The 18,250-nt window shown below is 45.8% G+C and overlaps 1 protein-coding gene across 3 annotated transcripts in view; it reads right to left on the bottom strand.

Annotated features, from left to right (window-relative positions):
- CTNNA1 (catenin alpha 1) overlaps positions 1-18,250 on the bottom strand; it is a 119,997-nt gene that overhangs the window by 31,633 nt on the left and 70,114 nt on the right. For all 3 annotated transcript variants that reach the window (XM_050312319.1, XM_050312320.1, XM_050312321.1), the window contains one exon: positions 2,447-2,539. In XM_050312319.1, coding sequence (XP_050168276.1) covers positions 2,447-2,539 — 93 coding nt within the window. The remainder of the gene's footprint in view (positions 1-2,446; positions 2,540-18,250) is intronic.

Genomic DNA, 18,250 nt, shown 5'->3' with positions numbered 1-18,250 from the left:
AGAGGTTACCTGGGACTCAAGTGCATTAAATTTCAGTTCCATCCTTTCAACCACAGCAATACCTTGAATTACATGTCATACAGCATATTTCTGTGTGATACTGATACAGTCTGATACTGACTGACTTGACTCGTTCTGAATCCAGCATTTTCCTGGAAAAATACCCCCTAAGCCAAAACAAAAATGGGAGGAGAAGGGGGGGGGTATTTAATGTTGGGTTTAATCTGTGTCTTATACCTAATTCACTCATTTGTTCAACACGGCCACCCAAAAGGAATCAAGAAGCAGCTGCAGATCTCACCAGGAATAAACTGCAAAATAAATAGGTAATTATCTAAAAAAAAAAAAAAAAAAGGAAATAAAATCCCAGTTAGTTTGCTGTTCTTGGTATGTAAAGGCTTTCAGAGATTCTCCAGAACAGGCAAGGTTTGGGGACTGTTGAGTGAGGCAGCTGAGGAGGAGGACGATGAAGTGCTGCATCATTTACACTGGCATAAGACAAACTATTGTTAGGAGAAAACACAGATGCCATTTGTACAACAGCTTAGACAAGTGCCCCTAATTATCTCTCAGGATTCACAACATGTTTAAATACTCTTAGAGCATTAAAGAATCAACCTGAGAGCATGTAATGTAATATAAAAGCACTCTTTCAACTGCTATGAACATCTATAGTGTCATTTACTAATCTCTTGGTGACGACCCTGAAATTAAGGCAAGACTGTGCAGTGGAGCATCTAAACTGTAGGCTTGGAAGTTCAGAGATGTGACCTTTGTGAAGCCAAAATTCATCAGTTAAAGCCCTTGCGCATTTATAGATACTCAGAGCTTCCAATGTGTGTTAAATATATTGTCCATAATCCCTGGAGTCAAAGGTTAACAGCTGCACTTCAGGAGATGTGGCTCCACTGGTGACTAGTGACTACAGTTGGGTCATTATTTCATGCTGACTATCGTGGTGCTTATTTTATACAGGAGTAGAGTTATTTAAATAGGCAGTTGTTGGAAAAGCAAAGATAGAAGAGTCTGAAATACACACCATTTCAGCCATGGGGAGGAGAAAACACCCCCACAGACTTGGACATTCACCAGAAACAGTTAGATTCAAAGCAAAACCTGGCTTTGCTCAGATGATTTGTTTCAAAAGCACCAGCATTTGTTTGGAACACCATGCATTAGAAACCTGCATCCTTGGAGATAACTGGGAAAAAAATTACAGCAGCCTAGGTGGCTACTTTAGGAAAGAGCAAGCCCTTATATTACATAAAATGGATTCTCAAAAGCTTTTTCTTCCACATGCTTTGTTCCAACTGTTAAACTTGACCTTTGGTTTTGAGCGGCCCCAGATGTGGGAGGCAGAGAACGGCACAGCCAACACAGCTGATGCAGGGCTGGATGCAGGAATGGGAACCACAGAAGGCCACCCTGGGATGCCAAAAGGCCTCCTGGATAGTATTTAGTGCTTTATCTTCACCTCTTTAACAGCACTGTCACTTGGAAGTATTGCAAAGGGTAAAACAGTCCTGCTCTTCGCACTGCCTTCACCTGTTCCCTCAAAATTCCCCTCCTGCTGAGGTAGGTACAGGTGAAAATCATTTTCTTCCCTTCAAATGGTTTTAAAAAAGACCTGTATATATGGGAAAACCATATATATTCCAAGTAATCCTGACACAATGCACCTTATTTTCATAAAATGCCATTTCACCAGTTTTTCTGAGCACATATTTTCCACTAGTTCCTCTTTACCAATAACAGCTTATTTGGATGCTTTAGATCTGAATTTCCTGTTGCTTTAAAAAATGTAAATTACAAGAATCAACAGCTCACTGTAGTCTTCAGGGGTTCATCCAAGTATCTAGTTGTTGACATTTAAAACATCAGGCTGTCAAAAGGGAAGAGGATACTCTAGTACTTATATAAACTTAATTTCCTTGTTTCCACTAAAAAGTTATTAATTAGAAGATAGTCTCAGTCAGGTTCAAACTCTTCACACATATCCAGCTTCCTCTCATCCTACCCATCGAGAGTTTTTTGGCATATTTATATTCTACTCAAGCAAAAAAATAATATTCTATAATTATTCTTACAGCAAACACAGGAGCAGTAACACCTTCATGAGGCACCTTTCTGCAATATGAATGTGCACAGCACACCACTGAAGGTTCCCTGATTTACTGTGCTGCAGGTTAGTGGAATCCCCTGGCCAAATGGAATTAGAGCTATGACATAAAAATGCCCCCATCACATAATTGATTTCTTAGTCATGGATTTTAAAGTTTCTAAATATTGATGCCTTCACTGCATTTCACTCTCTGTGTATATTAAGGAAAAAGTCCATTTCTGAAGCAAGTCCACAGATACCCACTAAGGGACCAGAGCAAGTCCTAAGCAGGGCCAGTTGCCCAACTTCTTTGGGTTTCTCTTCTGTTCTTATGCTGTCCCTTACCTGGGGACACAGGGCCTCCAGCTGGCTGGCTGACATGCGAACCAACTTCACACCTTCTTCGTTGTTCGAGATGGAACAGGCCAAGTTGGCAACCTGGGAAAGAGGTGGGAGGAAACAAAACACACCTGTTAGAAATGGGGTTTATTTCCTTCTGTAGGAAACCTTTTGCCTCCTCCCAGTAGTGACCAGTAACCCATCAGGAAACATGAAGTGTCCACACTCGTTCAAACCTAACCAATTTTGAAACCATTAATGAAACGTGTTCCTTCTCGAGCCTTAAAATCCCAACACATCAAATCACAGCATTGTAGAATCACAGAGTGGTTTGGGCTGGAAGGAGCCTTGAAGATCATCCAGTTCCACCCCCTGCCATGGGCAGGGATACCTTCCACCAGCCCAGGTGGCTCCAAGCCCTGTCGTCCAACCTGGCCTTGGACACTTCCAGGGATCCAGGGGCAGCCACAGCTTCTCTGGGCAACCTGTACCGGGGCCTGCCCACCCTCACAGCCAAGAATTCCTTCCCAATATCCCATCTAGCCCTGCCCTCTGGCACTTTGAAGCCATTCCCCCTTGTCCTGGCACTCCAGGCCCTTGTCAATAGTCTCTCTCCATCTTTCCTGTTGGCTCCTTCAGGCACTGGGAGGCCACAGTCAGGTCACCCCAAAGCTTCTCCTCTCCAGGCTGAGCAATCCCAGCTGTCCCAGCCTTTCCTCCCAGCAGAGCTGCTCCATCCTCTGCCCATCTTGGTGGCTCCTCTGGACTCTCTGCAGCAGCTCCATGTCCTTGCTGTGCTGTTCCCCAGGGCTGGAGCAGCTCTGCAGGGGGGTCTCCCCTGAGGGGCAGAGGGGCAGAATCCCCCCTGCCCTGCTGCCCACGCTGGGGGATCAGCCCAGGGCATGGAGGGTTCTGGGCTGGGTCATGTCCAGCCTCTCCCCCAGAGCCCATCAGACAGGACAGACCTCACTGCCACCAATGATCCAGGTAAGGTCTCTCCAGTAAAATGTACAAGAGCAGCACTGGTAGCACTTGAAGGGAGGGTTTAAAAGCCCATTCCCACTTGGGTGAGACAACAGCAACCACACAGTGAAAAATTCCAGCTCCCATGACCTGATGGTCAAATATCCTCATGTCCATAAGCATAGGGATGCTCCCTTTTTCTTCCAACACTTCTATATCCTACTGAACGTCGACACAAAGGGACTCGGAGGTGCAAAGCTCAGCCTGGTTTGTTGGGAATTGCATGGAGCACCTCTGTGAGAGGATACAGAGATGTGATCCAGGTAAAGCCTGAGGTGTCAGGGAGGTTCCTCCAGCCCTCCATTTATGCTGCCATTCATCGAATAAAACACAGACGGGGGATCTCGAAGATGCATCCACGATCCTCCAAAATCTGAGCAGTATCTGAGCTAAAAAAGTCTGAGCTAAAACTTCACTCCACAACCTTGACCTGCTGCACAGCAGCACCTCTAACTAGGTCAGCCTGAAACAGAGACCTCTGTAAACAAACACCTGCCTTTTAAGAGCAGAAAGGGGACAGCACAGAACTTCTCAGTAATTGAAGATACTCCTCATACTGGAGCTACTCTCTGGGGAAGGAAGTCTGAAATAAGTTACATTTCTCAGTTGACAGGTGAATGACAAGCATGTTATTCTGAGCCATTTGAACACAGAAAGCTGTAAAAATAGCACCAAGTGAACTGAGATGAACACCGAGTGCTGTCCTTCCAGAGGCAGAGCAACCTCAGCAAATGTGCCGTAAAAGCATCAACAGGACCCAGCAGATGCTCAGTAACACCACTGAACCACATTTCTCCAGATACTTTTCTCTATAAGCTGGGGAATTTCCATTCTGCCTTTAATTAAACTATCCTTTTCGTTCACATACAAGTGATTTTGAAGTAGTATCTGCAGCTCTACCACATGCCTTCCCCCCTCCCTGAGCCTTTCCCTTACAACAGATGTTCCCACACAGAATAAATTACTTTCCCACAAACCATCAACCACATACAATTACACTTGAACAGCATTTTTCATCGATCCCATTATCAATTTGGGGAGCAAAAAGCAAGTTTCCATTGCAAAGCACATAGCCTTTTCCTCCCTTCAGCTCCAAATCAAGTTTCAGAGGACAAAAAGCAAAGGGGTCAAGAGGAAAGGTGTGTTTCCAGCACAGAACAACCAGGCAAACAGATGTAACAGCTTATACTTGGAGGAAAACAAACTGAAGTTGAGAGAGAGGCTGTGCAGCCTCAACACCACAGAGAACACAATCAGCTTTTAGCAGTATTAGTGTCCCGCTCCTGAAGCTTCTCTTCCACTGGTCTTTGTACACAAGTCCTCCCCATGAAGAGGTGAGCTGCAGGAGGTTGTCAGGGCAGCCCCCAGGGCTCTCCCGTCCCTCCTCTCTGCTACCACCCATGCCCAGCCCCAAGCCCAGCCCCAAGCCCAGCCCTGGGCATGGCACCCCCACCCCAGAGCTGGCCCCGAGTGCCCTCTCACCCAGGAGTGCAGCTGGAACAGCACAGCTTTCCCTGTAGGATTGCCATGTCTCAAATCCCGAGTTCACAGTGAGCAGGAGCACATCACGCTTTTGTTTAGAGGCTCAAAGGAATCAAAAGACAATCACATACCATGATTTAAGAGTCAAATAAAGATTTTGCTGTTGGTTTAAGCACAGGTCATATTTTTAAGAAACACCAGTTTGCCAATATTTTTTATAGTCCATATTTCCCCATCACTCCTGCCTCCACAGCAGCACTTACAATCTCTAGGAGCAAGAAGAACACAAAGCTCTATTGAGTAGGGGCTGAATAAAAGCGACATTGAAGCACCACAAAATCAGCCTCTCCGATATCTGGAGATGTTGTGCTGTCTCTCAAGCCAAGTGTGATGAATCAAGCACACAGAAACCCTGCTCTGTCTGAGCACAGAGAGGCAAAGAAGTTTATAATGGAGTGTCCCCACCATGGTATAATGAAATTTTGCTTTTTTGCACAGTCATTTTTGAACAGTCATTTTTCTTCTGAATACCCAACTGATGGCAATTCTTCTTTAGAAATCGCCCGACTGGGACTGCCAACCCTCATGAAAGAAGCGTGTGTGCTTCCCTGACTGAGGGTCTTTGGCAGTTTAAGACAATCCAACTGTTGGCTGCCACATCCCATCCTACTGCTGCATTTCTAAAGCTCAACACTTCATTTCAGCACGCCCGTCCAAAAGAGAGCTATTCGCTCTGGCAGGTTGGTTTCTCTGCCAGATTAGCACACAAACTTCCCAGCAAACTATTTGCTGAACATCAGAGCAAAGCAGAGACGTGGCAGAATCTGAGATGACTTCAGAGTGCTGCAGACAGGGCTGTAAATTCACAGCAACGCAACGTTTACTGCACCCAGGGGAAGGCTCTGTCAAACTATTGGAAAACACTCACAAGCCTCTTAAAATTTGAAATTTAAGAAGAGCTATGTCAACTAATTGATCAAGTTGTAAATGACATTACAATGAGGTATTGTAAACTGTCAGTAATTATCAGGTGCTCTATAGTATGAGTTCTAAAATTGCATGTATCAGTTGAGATGAATGGCTGCATGACTAAGAAATTTAATTTGGAAAGAACCCGAAAGAACTCATCTTCAATAACTTCTGGGTGATATCTGACAAACACCTTCAAACTCCCTGTCTGTACAGAGGATAAGGTACTGCTGACCAGTTATTTGACACGTTCCCGTAACTCAATGCATTTTGCAGCTGAGATGAAGATCAGCTCTTTTAAAGCCTGCAGAGCACTTGGAAATCATACGTTTCCAAAACTTCTAAATAAAATACTGCACCTCAAGTGAGCAAAAATTTCCCTTAAATGACATGTAAAGTAAATAGTTTCTCCATGTCTCCAACAAAGCAGCTGACTGACAAAGTAAGTGGTCAGACTTGATTTAGAAAGAAGAACACTTGTGCTTGAGAGCAAAATAGCAATTGAATTCCTGCTGCATTTGTTCATTCTTACCATTCAATATCATCAAGTCCCTTTACATAAGCACTACTGGCACAGGCATCAAAGGAGACAAAACCATCGCAAATAATGTAATCAGCATAACGAGCAATCTCTTGAAAAAGTTAAAAATACCCTGGGAATGAAGACAGCTCCGAGTACACAGACCAGCTCACAGACACCTCCACAGTGCCGACAGACCAATCTAAAGGCTGTTTTCTGCGGCAGCATCGAGGTTCTTCTCTCAGTTCAGAGTCTACAGCCATGGCCCAGAGATGGCTTCACGGACCTCAAAGGGCAGGACAGACCCCAAGCAGCTGCTGGTATTTAGACGAATGAGCTCAAATTTCCCTCCAGTGACAAATGCATCAGCAAGCAGCGCACAGCCCCAGCTGCTCCCAGCATGGAGCTAATGGTGCCAAGTGCAACAGCTGGACAGACTCATCTGGAAGGGGCTCCCACGCACTGATGGGTTTTTGAAACTCCACTCTCACTGCTATTAATGATGACATCAGCACGCGGCAAGAGGACTGGATGTGAGCGGCTCCAGCGCCGGCACAGTCTGCGGCAGAGCACTCCAGAGCGGTGCACGGGGGGCTTCCCAAACTGGGGGACCTCGAGGGATCCAGGAGAGCCATCAGGAGCCCACAGCTCATGGCACAGCAGCTGACAGGACCCAGGCAGGGCCAAGAGCAACAGCAGCCAAGCATCTCCTCACATCTACACTTAGGAAGCACTAGTGGCCAGGAGCACCATCGACAGTGTCGGAAACGGTGCTGGGGAAGGGGGGTAACCCCTGGGGTTCCGCTGGGCTCAGTACTGAGACCAGTCCTGCTTAATATCTTTGCCCATGACTTGGATGAGGGGATCCAGTGCACTCTCAGCCACTTTGCAGATGACACTAACTTGAATGGAGTGTTGATCTGCTGGAGGGCAGGAAGGCTTTGAATATGGATCTGGACAGGATGGATCCAAGGGCTGAGGCCAGTGGTGTGAGGGACAACAAGGCCAAGTGATTGGTCCTGCCTTTGGGTCACAACAAGCCCCTGCAGCTCCAGGCTGGGACAGAGGGGCTGGGAAGTTCCTGCTGGGAAAGGCCCTGGGGGTGCTGGTGCCAGGGCTGCACATGAGCCCAGGTGAGCCCAGGGGGACAAGAGGCCGATGGCCCCTGGGCTGTGCCAGCCACGGTGTGACAGCAGGACCAGGGCAGGGACTGTCCCTGTGCTGGCCCTGCTGAGGCCCCTCCAGGGCTGTGTCCAGGGCTGGGCCCTCCTGGAAGAGACACAGGGAGGGGCTGGAGCATGGGCAGGGAAGGGAACGGAGCTGGGAAGGGGCTGGAGCAGCAGGAGGGGCTGAGGGAGCTGGGGGGGCTCAGCCTGGAGAAAAGGAGGCTCAGGGGGGACCTTCTGGCTCTGCAATCCCTGACAGGAGGGGGGAGCCGGGGGGGGTCGGGCTCTGCTCCCAGGGAACAGGGACAGGAGGAGAGGGAATGGCCTCCAGCTGTGCCAGGGGAGGGGCAGGTTGGTTATTAGGGAAAATTTCTTCACTGAAAGAGCTGTCCAGCCCTGGCACAGACTGCCCAGGGAAGTGCTGGAGTCACCATCCCTGGAGGGATTCAAGTAGGTGTGGATGTGGCACTTGGTAGCGTGGTGTAATGGTGGCTTTGGTAGGGCTGGGGAACAGTTGGACTCGAGGATCTCAGAGGGCTTTTCCAACCTAAATGATTCCACAGCCCTGTGCTTTTAGAGGAGGCACTGCCTAGCTGGTTCCTTCTGAGAGAGGTAGATGCTGTCTTAGGGCAAAGGGTCAACTGGGAATGTGTTATTAGTAAGAAGGTGTAACTCCAGTATTCAAAGGCATATTGTTACCATCCAGAGTGTGATTCCATCTCAAATTCTAGTTAGCTTTGACTCTTTCAGAATTTAGTAATTTTTAAATCAGGAATAATCTTGACACTCCTACAGCAGTTCTTTCAACCACTAGTAACAATTTGTCAGCCTGTCTGTGGTGGCAGCTGGGGCAGAGAACCACCTTCCCTGACAAGAGGCAGGTTGTACCTTTTCCACCTGAAATATATTTTTGATTGGTTTATTTTTTTTTAAACTTCAAATTTGTTCAGATCATGGCTAAGGAGTCGAGTCTTCAAGCAATTACAAAACTGCAGCAGCCTCAACTACACAAGTTTGGGGTCACTGCTAAGCTGCTTAAATTAGACTCTATAACATAACCCAGCAACATCACTCCAGCTTTGTACCTGTTCTGCTTTCTCTTTGCACTGACTCCCTGGCTTAGGCAGAGAGATTCCTTTACCTGGAACTCTTTATTGAAGGACTGGCAAATTGCTTTTTCAACAGAGACAAAAAATGGAAGAGAGAAAAGGAACTGTAATCCCTAACACCTTAAATCTTCCTTTTCAAGGGTTTCAAAGGCTGACAATGCAAAATGCATGAAAGCCTTTGAATCATGCACCTGGACTGACTTCATGGAAACACCACCCAGGTTCTCCTCCTTGTTTACAGGTCCAAGTTTTTAGGACAGCTTCTTCAGGAAGTCCAGAAGGCAAAGCCTCCTAAATGGGTGCTGGTGCAACCCAGAAAGGACTCTGTAATGTGTTTATTGTTGCATAATTTAAGGTTGTCAGAGCCACCCCTGCCACCCAGCATTGTTATAGCTCAGGATTATACATCTCTACACGGCAGCCAAACACGCACTAATTGAATTCTAAGAGTCTGAGCACTCTCATTTGAACCTGCAGTTGGAAAAATAGCACTGCAGAAGGAAGTTTTACGACTGTCTTAGATGGAAAAACTTTTCAGTTTAACGTGAAGCAGCATCCTCTGGCAACTGATGCTCACAAGCCCTTACACAAAAACAACAAACCCCATCCATGTGTACAGATACTTCGGAAATTTCAACACCCCAGAAACTAAGCTTTTCAAAGGTGTTCTTGGAATTTTCATTTCTGATTAAACTCCAAAACTTCATCTGCTTATTACATTTTTTTTGCTTTACCTTTTACAGTTTCTGTGGGAATGTAAATTCCAACTTATAAGCAGCTTTAAAAGCACCCATTTTAAAAGCAAAAAAAGAATGGACAGGCAGTGATTCAACATTTTCCTCTTGAGGACCTGCTGAAGAAAAATATATGATATTCTCACAGAATTCAAATATAGCACATCTGACTTCTTCTTCCTCGATATTAAAAAAAAAAGTCCCAATTCCCTTCCTGCTGGTCAAAGCCCAGGAAATTAATTTATCTGCAGAAACAACTGTTCTGGCAAAACTAATGGCAACTGAGGACTCTCAGAAGAGACGTGTCGATTATGTAAGCTCCATCCCTCTCCAAAAAGGCTTTCATTATTCACTAAGTCCATACATTTATTTATTCACCTGAATACTACACTCAATATTCAAGACAAATGTGAGCATTTTAACATCCAGCCCTAACAGGTACTGCATAGGGAGAAGTGTTGCAGCTATAGATGTGTTACAGCTCTAACCCTAAACCCCCTTGTTTTGCAGAGGCATAGGTAGGAAGGGATTACACAAAGCAGAGCCACTTCTTTAATGCAGGAGGACTTTGGATCCAATCCACAGGGACTGTGCAGTGAGTTACCAGAGCCATGCTGTCAACTGCCTGGTGATTTTATATGACTTAAGTAGTTGCATGTGGCTGCAGCTCCACAGAAGGTACCTTGCAAGAGCTTGTTGTGAGCAACAGAATCCCAATGAATTAACTGAAAACCGTCAAAGTCTTTAAATAAAACAAAGCATGCACAGAAAAACTCCAGACATAAAGAACTGGGGGGAATGAAGGACTAAAATGAGAGAACTATTTCCAGAGCTCTGCAACCTCACACAGAACATGGGAACAGTTTTAATTTCCAGTCTGGTTATAAACACAAGGAGGGGAGGTTTCAGCTGGATGGAACAAAACTGGCAAGTAAAGTGTTGGCATTTTTGATTCAAATGTTTTGGGCAATGAGAAATGGAGGTTACAGGGGGTTTTATTTCAACAGGTTGGCAAGTGATGGCAAGAGAAAAGGGATCAGAGATAAAATCATGGAGTCACAGAACGGTTTGGGTTGGAAGGGACCTCAAAACCTTCTAGTTCCAGCTCCCTGCCATGGGCAGGGACACTTTCCACCAGCCCAGGTTGCTCCAAGCCCTGTCCAACCTGGCCTTGGACACTTCCAGGGATCCAGGGGCAGCCACAGCTTCTCTGGGCAACCTGTGCCAGGGCCTGCCAACCCTCACAGCCAAGAATTCCTTTCCAATATCCAATTTGACCCTGCCCTCTGGCAGTGGGAAGTCATTCCCCTTGTCCTGTCACTACATGCTCTTGTAAATAGCATAATAGTATAAAAATAAATAAATATATTGTGTATTTTCTGCTCCCTATTTTACTGAGGCAACTGCTTATTTTCATGGGTAACCACCGTTCATTTGGGATCAAATCCTAAAAGTTCCCCCTTTCAAACTGATCTGTGTGCCTAAAAATCCAGTTAAGGAATACAGCTTTGCACTTGGCTTTCACTGTGTCCAGAGCTGTGTTCAAATACTGCTCCAGCTCCCTGGTGCCATTCCAGGCACAGCTGTCCTGCTCAAGCTCTGCTCCACCCTGGTGAGCTCCCTCCATGCCCAGAGGAAATGTCTCTCCCCTACAGAGCACAACCACGTGCTGCCAAGGTTTCTGAGAGAAGGGCCATTTTTCACACAGTTGGGCAAATCCAGACTTTGTGCATCCTGACAAACCAAACTGGGCTCCATTTCCTGCACAGCAAGTGCAGCAGGGAGAGCACTTCCCTCCTGCCAACTGGAAAGTTTCTCAGTCAAAGAGGGGGCAGCGCTGTTTGAAGGGAATCAATACAACTGTAGCATAAAACATACCCCCAGTAGGAAAGTGCTGGTGGTACAGCAATACCTCTATTTCCAGACTGCTGGATTATCCTTTCCAAAGCCCTGCAAGAGAGCAGAGCTGGTAAAGAACACCAGTGTGCTACGTGGGCACCGTGCCCCTCATCCATGCAGCTGTGGCAGCAGATGTAACTATTGGCACAGGAACTATCCCTTCCTCAGACAAACAAGCTAAAGTGTTAAAATGTTGTTATAAGCACAAAACACATTAGTTACACAAGTCTATATGAGCCACCACGACAGCAGTGACACCACTGGTGTGTGATGGAGAGCTGAGCTTCAGCTGAAACCTTCAAAGCAAACCCTCAGCCGAGGTGCTTCTTAGCAACACAAATGCCTTTCTTTAAAATAAAAGTGATTCTTGTGGTGATATTTGGACAGTAACCAAATAATTACCCTTTTCCAAAAATGTCTTTATATTTACCTAAGTGGAAATGAAGACAGGCTGGGAGAGGTGGGGGTGTTCAGCCTGGAGACCTGAGAGCCCCTTCCAGGGCCTAAAGGGGCTCCAGGAGAGCTGCAGAGGGACTTTGGCCTGGAGGGACAGGGCAAGGGGGAATGGCTTCAAACTGCCAGAGGGCAGTGTTAGATGGGATATTGGGAAGAAATTCCTCCCTGTGAGGGTGGGCAGGCCCTGGCACAGGTTGCCCAGAGAAGCTGTGGCTGCCCCTGGATCCCTGGAAGTGTCCAAGGCCAGGTTGGACAGGGCCTGGAGCAGCCTGGGCTGGTGGAAGGTGTCCCTGCCCATGGCAGGGGGTGGAATGAGATGGGCTTTAAGGTCCCTTCCAACCCAAACCAGTCTGGGATTCTATGAAACTGTAATTCTTTCCTATCTCATTTTGCTCATCACTCAGAACATGCTGCCTTCTGATCTGACTAAAGGTTTCCAACTTTGTGCCTATTATTAGCTGTTTAAACCAGTTTTTGATGATTCAGACAACTGTTCATGCAAGTGTAACTGTAATTATAAGTACACTATGCTCTTGAAGAAGACGACAAAACAGTATTAGTAATGAGCAGATTTCAGGCAACTCCTTGATGACACTCCATGACTAATAATCCAATATTGCTAATGACTAAGATGATGAAAATCCAGACATGCATCAAGGCTTTTAGTTAAATATCAAGAATTAAGACATTGATGCCACATCTATAAAAGCTGTACCCGAAAAGCTACTTAAAAATGCTGTTGGAATTACCATGCAAACATCTGGAAAGTAAAATGGCCAGGGCTCTATCGTTTTTTACCTACCTCTGAAGACAACACATCAACACCACGACACTTAACTATGCTTACACTTACTGACCTCTTTTACAGATTTGCCCTTCCCCAAAAGCTTCTGCCTCCAAAGGAAAAAGAACCTGAGTAAATATAGGGTTGTTTCTAATGGGATTAAAGCACATTAACACAATCTCCCAAACCTAAACTCTTCCACCTCCAAATTCTCCACCCTTCACGTCTCCCCTGGCCCTGGTGTGTACACACCAAGCCTTCCCTCTCAACAGTCCTGCCCATGACGACTGTCCCTGTGGTGAGGGAGGCAGAAATGCCTCTCCTCCACGAAGCAGCAGCGAACTGAGATGATTTTCAAACAGAAAAAAGTCTCCCAACAGCCCACTTGCTGCCCAAGACACGTGAGGATTCAATCCCTTCATCTCTGCCATCATTTCCCTGTCACATTACTGATTGCCTTCTTCCCCCTGTGTATTACAGTGAAATGTGGACTCAAAGATTACCCTGAAGTCTCTTACTCCTCTTCCAACATGATTTTTAAACTCCACCAGTATTCTACAGACCCTTTCATACATTATTTGGTGTAGCATTAGAAGACTGGCCTCAAAAATAACCTTACAAGAACAGAAGTTATCCTATTAAAAGGTCACTTGCCTTTATTTATGTATGATGTATTAAATTTGTATATCCAGTTTTGTTGAAAAATGTAGGAACATTTTTCTGCTGAGGCTTTCCTGCTCTACTGATTATGAATGTAAGGAAAGCATGTTCTACGAGTAAAATTTAATTTATTTATGAATTAGTTGACTAATAAAATGAACTTAAAAGGAAAGTGCATCGGTTGTTGAAGAATGTCTGACTTTAGAGGGCATATTAGAGTTACACTGGTCATTTACTAGAGACATTAGTTTTAAATTGCTGCCAAGGGTATCTATAGACAAATTACAGAAAACGTGCTTGTGTTTTGCAAGACACATTTTGCTCATTTTGGTCTCCATTTTAAATGGAGAATGAATCTGAACTAACTCTGTCTCTCTTCTACACAAGGTAACAACATTTTCCTTGTAATATACAATTACCTTAAAAATAAAAGCAATAAAAGACAAACCTGAGTTGGCAGATTTTTTTTTTCTCTGTAAATTAAGGTACTGAAAAATGCTGGGTTTTGAGAGATTAACAAAATTCAGAAAAACATTTCAAGCCAACATCTGATTTGGGTGATGACTCAAGATACCCCATCTCTGCCTGTGCTGGCAGGGGGGAAGAGACTGAGAGAATAAACAAAGCCAGTCCACCCCAACTCTGAAGATGCTGCTTTGAAAAGCTCTGCAGGAACTTTGGAGATCAGGTGGCTGATAGACACAAAGGATAATCTTGTCAGACCAGATTAACTTCTGGATCTGCTGGATCCATGCTTTGTCTGTAAGAAATGGTAATTGCCATGCCCAGGTAAGTTGTACCTCCTGAACACAGCACAGCCAAGCCTCAGCTTTGCAAAGCCCTCACCCTGTCTCCAGTCCAAAAGCCAGTTTTTATTTTAAACCCGAGCTACGTTTTACCTGCTTCACATTTTTTAAAAGCCTTTTTCACATGTAAAAAAAACCTGCAGTTGTTAAGACTCTCTGAAGAACATACAGGCTGCAAGTCTGAGCAAATCAGGATAATTGCAAGGAAAATGTAGCAAGTGTGCAAGGCCTCGGGCTTTTGGAGAGGGGTATTTTTAGACTGAGGGCTGAAGAATGACTCCAGGACATCGAGCTAGACAGGGAGGGCAACAGGGGGGTAAACGTCAGTGGAAGAGGCTACAGAAAGCTTATGGAGCTGCAAGTGCCCAAATGTGATTCTTTCCAAGCAAATAAATTTGCCATCTGCATCTGTTCGAGGGTTTTCACCGAAAATGAGAAAATCATCTCTCCATATGCAAGATGCAACCCAGTGCATTAAAAAAAAAAGGCACAGAGTAGTCTTGTCAGATAAATTAAAGCAATTAGGAAAAAAAAATCGATGCTTATGAAACACCACTGAGAGCTTTTGCCTCTCTGGTCTTACCAACATTTTTCTGAGAAAGAGACTTATAAATAAAATTTAAGAAAAAACATTTGACAAAGTGGTAGTGGGTTCTTTCTAAGGAATTACTAACTCCAAAAATATTCTCTAAAACACTCTTCAGCAAGAAAACAGCTACTGGAGGATTTTAACTTGGTCTCTGTCCCTATTTACCTTTTAACTCCCTGATTTTGTAAGGCCTGTAAAACTTTTCCATGAAAACCAAACGGCGACAAATTGACAAGCTAATTTTTATTTTTCTCAAGCATTCAGTAGTGTAGCAAAGGTTTCTTCTGAACATCTCTGGCTCTTTCCCTTCTCAGAGAGCAGCCAGGAGTGTCCCCGCAGTGACCGCACAAAGGCAGCTCAGGCACAAACACTCTTCAAAGGCTGGGAGGGACAAAAAGCCAGCGTGGTGCTAAGTGACATCATTAAACACCAGCACCAAGTTGCAGGGCAGCCTGGTTTCTTCTGGGGAGGATGTGAGGATGCCAGTGCCAAGCTGTCTTTCCTCAAGAGCAAAGTTAAAGGCTGGAGAGCCAAGGCTACCTCACCCTGCATCTAAAAACCATTGGAATGCAGTGATTGCTGCACAACCTGCAAATCAGGAAGACTTTCACAGTTCACAAGTGAATTAAACTTCTTCTTATGCTGGTTCCCAAAATGCGGTCTTTTTTGTTATTCTTGTGTGTTGCATTTAAATTGGCTTCTCAATTCCTGAATTAAACTGCTTTAACCAAACCCAGGCAGAGTGCTCGCTAGTTAAAGGTCTGTTAGAACAGAGCAATTTTAAAAGCTATCTTTGAAACTTATTATTCAACTGAGACAAGTCTCATTCTACCATTTTACCATTAGTTTCAAAAGGCAGGAGAAAAGGGTTAGTATTTCATTACGTGAGAAACAAATTAGATGGGAGCCCTCTGGGACATGGCTTTGGTAGGGGCTCTCTAGAAGACACAGAGCCAGCAGGCAAATCACAGTTTTGTGGTTATTGCACTTTTTCATCAAATTTGGCTGCCTGGACGTTAGGAGCCACAAAGCAGAGTGCTCTGCTGCCAAGAGGGGAACGTTTCAAAATGAAATTACCCAAATCATGTGCTTGCATTCCCTTACAGGTACTTGGAGGGCCCATAAACACCTCTGCACTGCAGGAGCAAGAACTCTCTGTGCTAACCCAGGGCAAAACCAGCACTGCCACTCCTCCTGTCTGGCCAAGCCCTAAAACAGTCTAGTATTTAAAAAATAATAATTAAAAAAAATCTACTCTCAGTATGTCTGTCTCAGTGGCTGGTTCACCAGGGAAGCATCACTGACTCCTCCAGGTACCAGCACAAACAGGTACCGAACCCACGGTGTAAAACCAGTCCAGATGGGGATGTGCCGAGTTCCCTCGTGCACAGCAGGTCTCTCACATGCCTTTCTTCCCCTCACTCAGCACTACAGGGAAGGACATGTTCTCCTCTACATCTACAACACTGTCAATCACAGCATGATACACAACACAGCTCCATTCTGTGCCGCAGCTGTTTTGTCACATTTGATGTCTTGAGTCACTCAGCAGCACTTCTGAGGGTAGTTATGATAAGCTCCCCAGCACACTTATCTTCCATTGAAAGCAGGTGGAAGCAATCACTTCTCATCTCACCCAGTGAAACATCTTCTGTTCTGCTCTTACACAATCTTTTATTGTTTCTCTGGATACCTGAGCCGAGATTCCTGCCCAGGAGCAGAATGACAAGGGAACTTGCAAACATCCTTCTCCATTCTGGTAGAGACACACTGAGGCATTGTAAGTGCAACCCATCCCGACCCATCTTCCTCCACAGTAAATCTGACAGCATAGATGACTCCCAAGGGCTCTCCAGCCCCTCGGGACCAGGGCTCTGCAGGAGCACTACTCCCCTTCTGTCAAAGCTAAGCATATATATCAATCCATCTCCATTCAGGGAAAAGGTTTATAAGCCATCTAGATGATGCTTCTCTATAGCTACAGTCACATTTCAGACAGCAAAAGCAATAAGCAAGCCTTCAAAAGCAGCACATCATTCTAACAGAACCTTTTGATGTGAGTCAGAAACACTGTTGAATGTGTCCTTTTCGGAAGACAAGAGTGTCTGGCTGTGCAGAGGCTCAGTAAAGCTCCTTTGCAGCTTGGCATTTGCACACCAGGTAAAGCCAGTGCAAAGTGCTCTGAGGTGCCAGCAAGGACAGTGCTGTGGCTGGGACATGACTGCTGAGGGCAGAAGTGTGGGCTCACTTGGTAAACCAGGGGGAGGGAGGCTCCTGGGCAGAGCAGTGCAATCACTCCTCTGTAATTCTGCCCAGAAACTTGGGGCATGGACACCAGGCATCCACTCAGGAGGTGGCAGAGCTCTGGCAGAACAGGCACTGCTATTGTTACACCAGTCAAACTTCTCCTGTAAAAAAGCCCTAAAAATAATTTTCTAGATAAATTAGGCTTGCAACACGAAGGAGGGAGGTTTAAAACGAAACCCACTTCAAAGTGTTCCCAGGGCTGTATCCTGCTGCCAAGGCAGAGCACAGCAGCACTGCCGTCCATATGCTGCTTTGCAGAACAACGTGAGTTCCTGAAAACTGAGATTAGAGTAACTCTGAAACTCCAGAAGGATGGCACTGACACTGAAATGTGACTGGCAAAAAGTGAAGAATGGATGCCCCCAAAGAACTAAAGATTTTCATTAGACAGCAGCTCTGAAGAGCTGGACAAGCTTGATGCACCCCTGACTGTGGGGCAGTTACTCACTGCACTCAGAGCCCCAAGAAAGATATATTGTGCAAGAGTCAGAAACTACTTTTACTGATGTCTGATAAGTCTTATTCTTGAGCAATTTAAATCTGTCAAGTTGTGAGAGTATTCCCTATGAGCCCAGGAGACACATGGACTACACTATCAAATACAGAGATACAAAGAGAGCAAAAACACATGAACCAGCCTGGGACTGTTCTCAGGGAGCTGCTGAGGTTAAACACAACCAGCCAATGCCTCAAAGCCCTGAAGAGCACAGGAGGGGTTTTTGAAGCTTATTCCTAGTGGCATGTTTCTTCAACAATACCTATAGCTGTTTGTTCCTTGCCATTTAGCATCAACTGGCACAGAACTCTCACGCAAACACAGTGGCAAGAGGTCGAGGGTCCCGAGACATATCCATGAACAGGGCATGAATTGCTGCTGCTCTTTGTGGACACACTACCCTGGGAGATCTGTGTCCTTTGGTAGCAGTCTGATGACCTTTAATGCAACTCCCTGACAGGAGGGGGGAGCTGGGGGGGGGGTCGGGCTCTGCTCCCAGGGAACAGGGACAGGAGGAGAGGGAACGGCCTCCAGCTGTGCCAGGGGAGGGGCAGGTGGGACATCAGGAGGAATTTCTGCCTGGAAAGGGTGGTCAGGCCTTGGCAGGGGCTGCCCAGGGAGGTTTGGAGTCCCCAGCCCCGGAGGTGTCCAAGGAAGGCCTGGCCGTGGCACTCAGTGCTCTGGGCTGGGGACAGGGTGGGCATCGGGCACAGGGGGGACTCGATCTTGGAGGGCTTTTCCAAGATAGATAATTCTGTGATTCTGGTTAAGACAGGTTGGCCCCATTTAACCACGTCTTTCCACCAATTA

Source organism: Myiozetetes cayanensis, unplaced genomic scaffold (assembly GCF_022539395.1).
Source record: "Myiozetetes cayanensis isolate MyiCay16 unplaced genomic scaffold, myiCay2020 scf17, whole genome shotgun sequence".
NCBI lineage: Eukaryota > Metazoa > Chordata > Aves > Passeriformes > Tyrannidae > Myiozetetes > Myiozetetes cayanensis.
The sequence above is the reverse complement of the archived record's forward strand: the minus strand, read 5'-3'. Positions and strand labels throughout refer to the sequence as shown.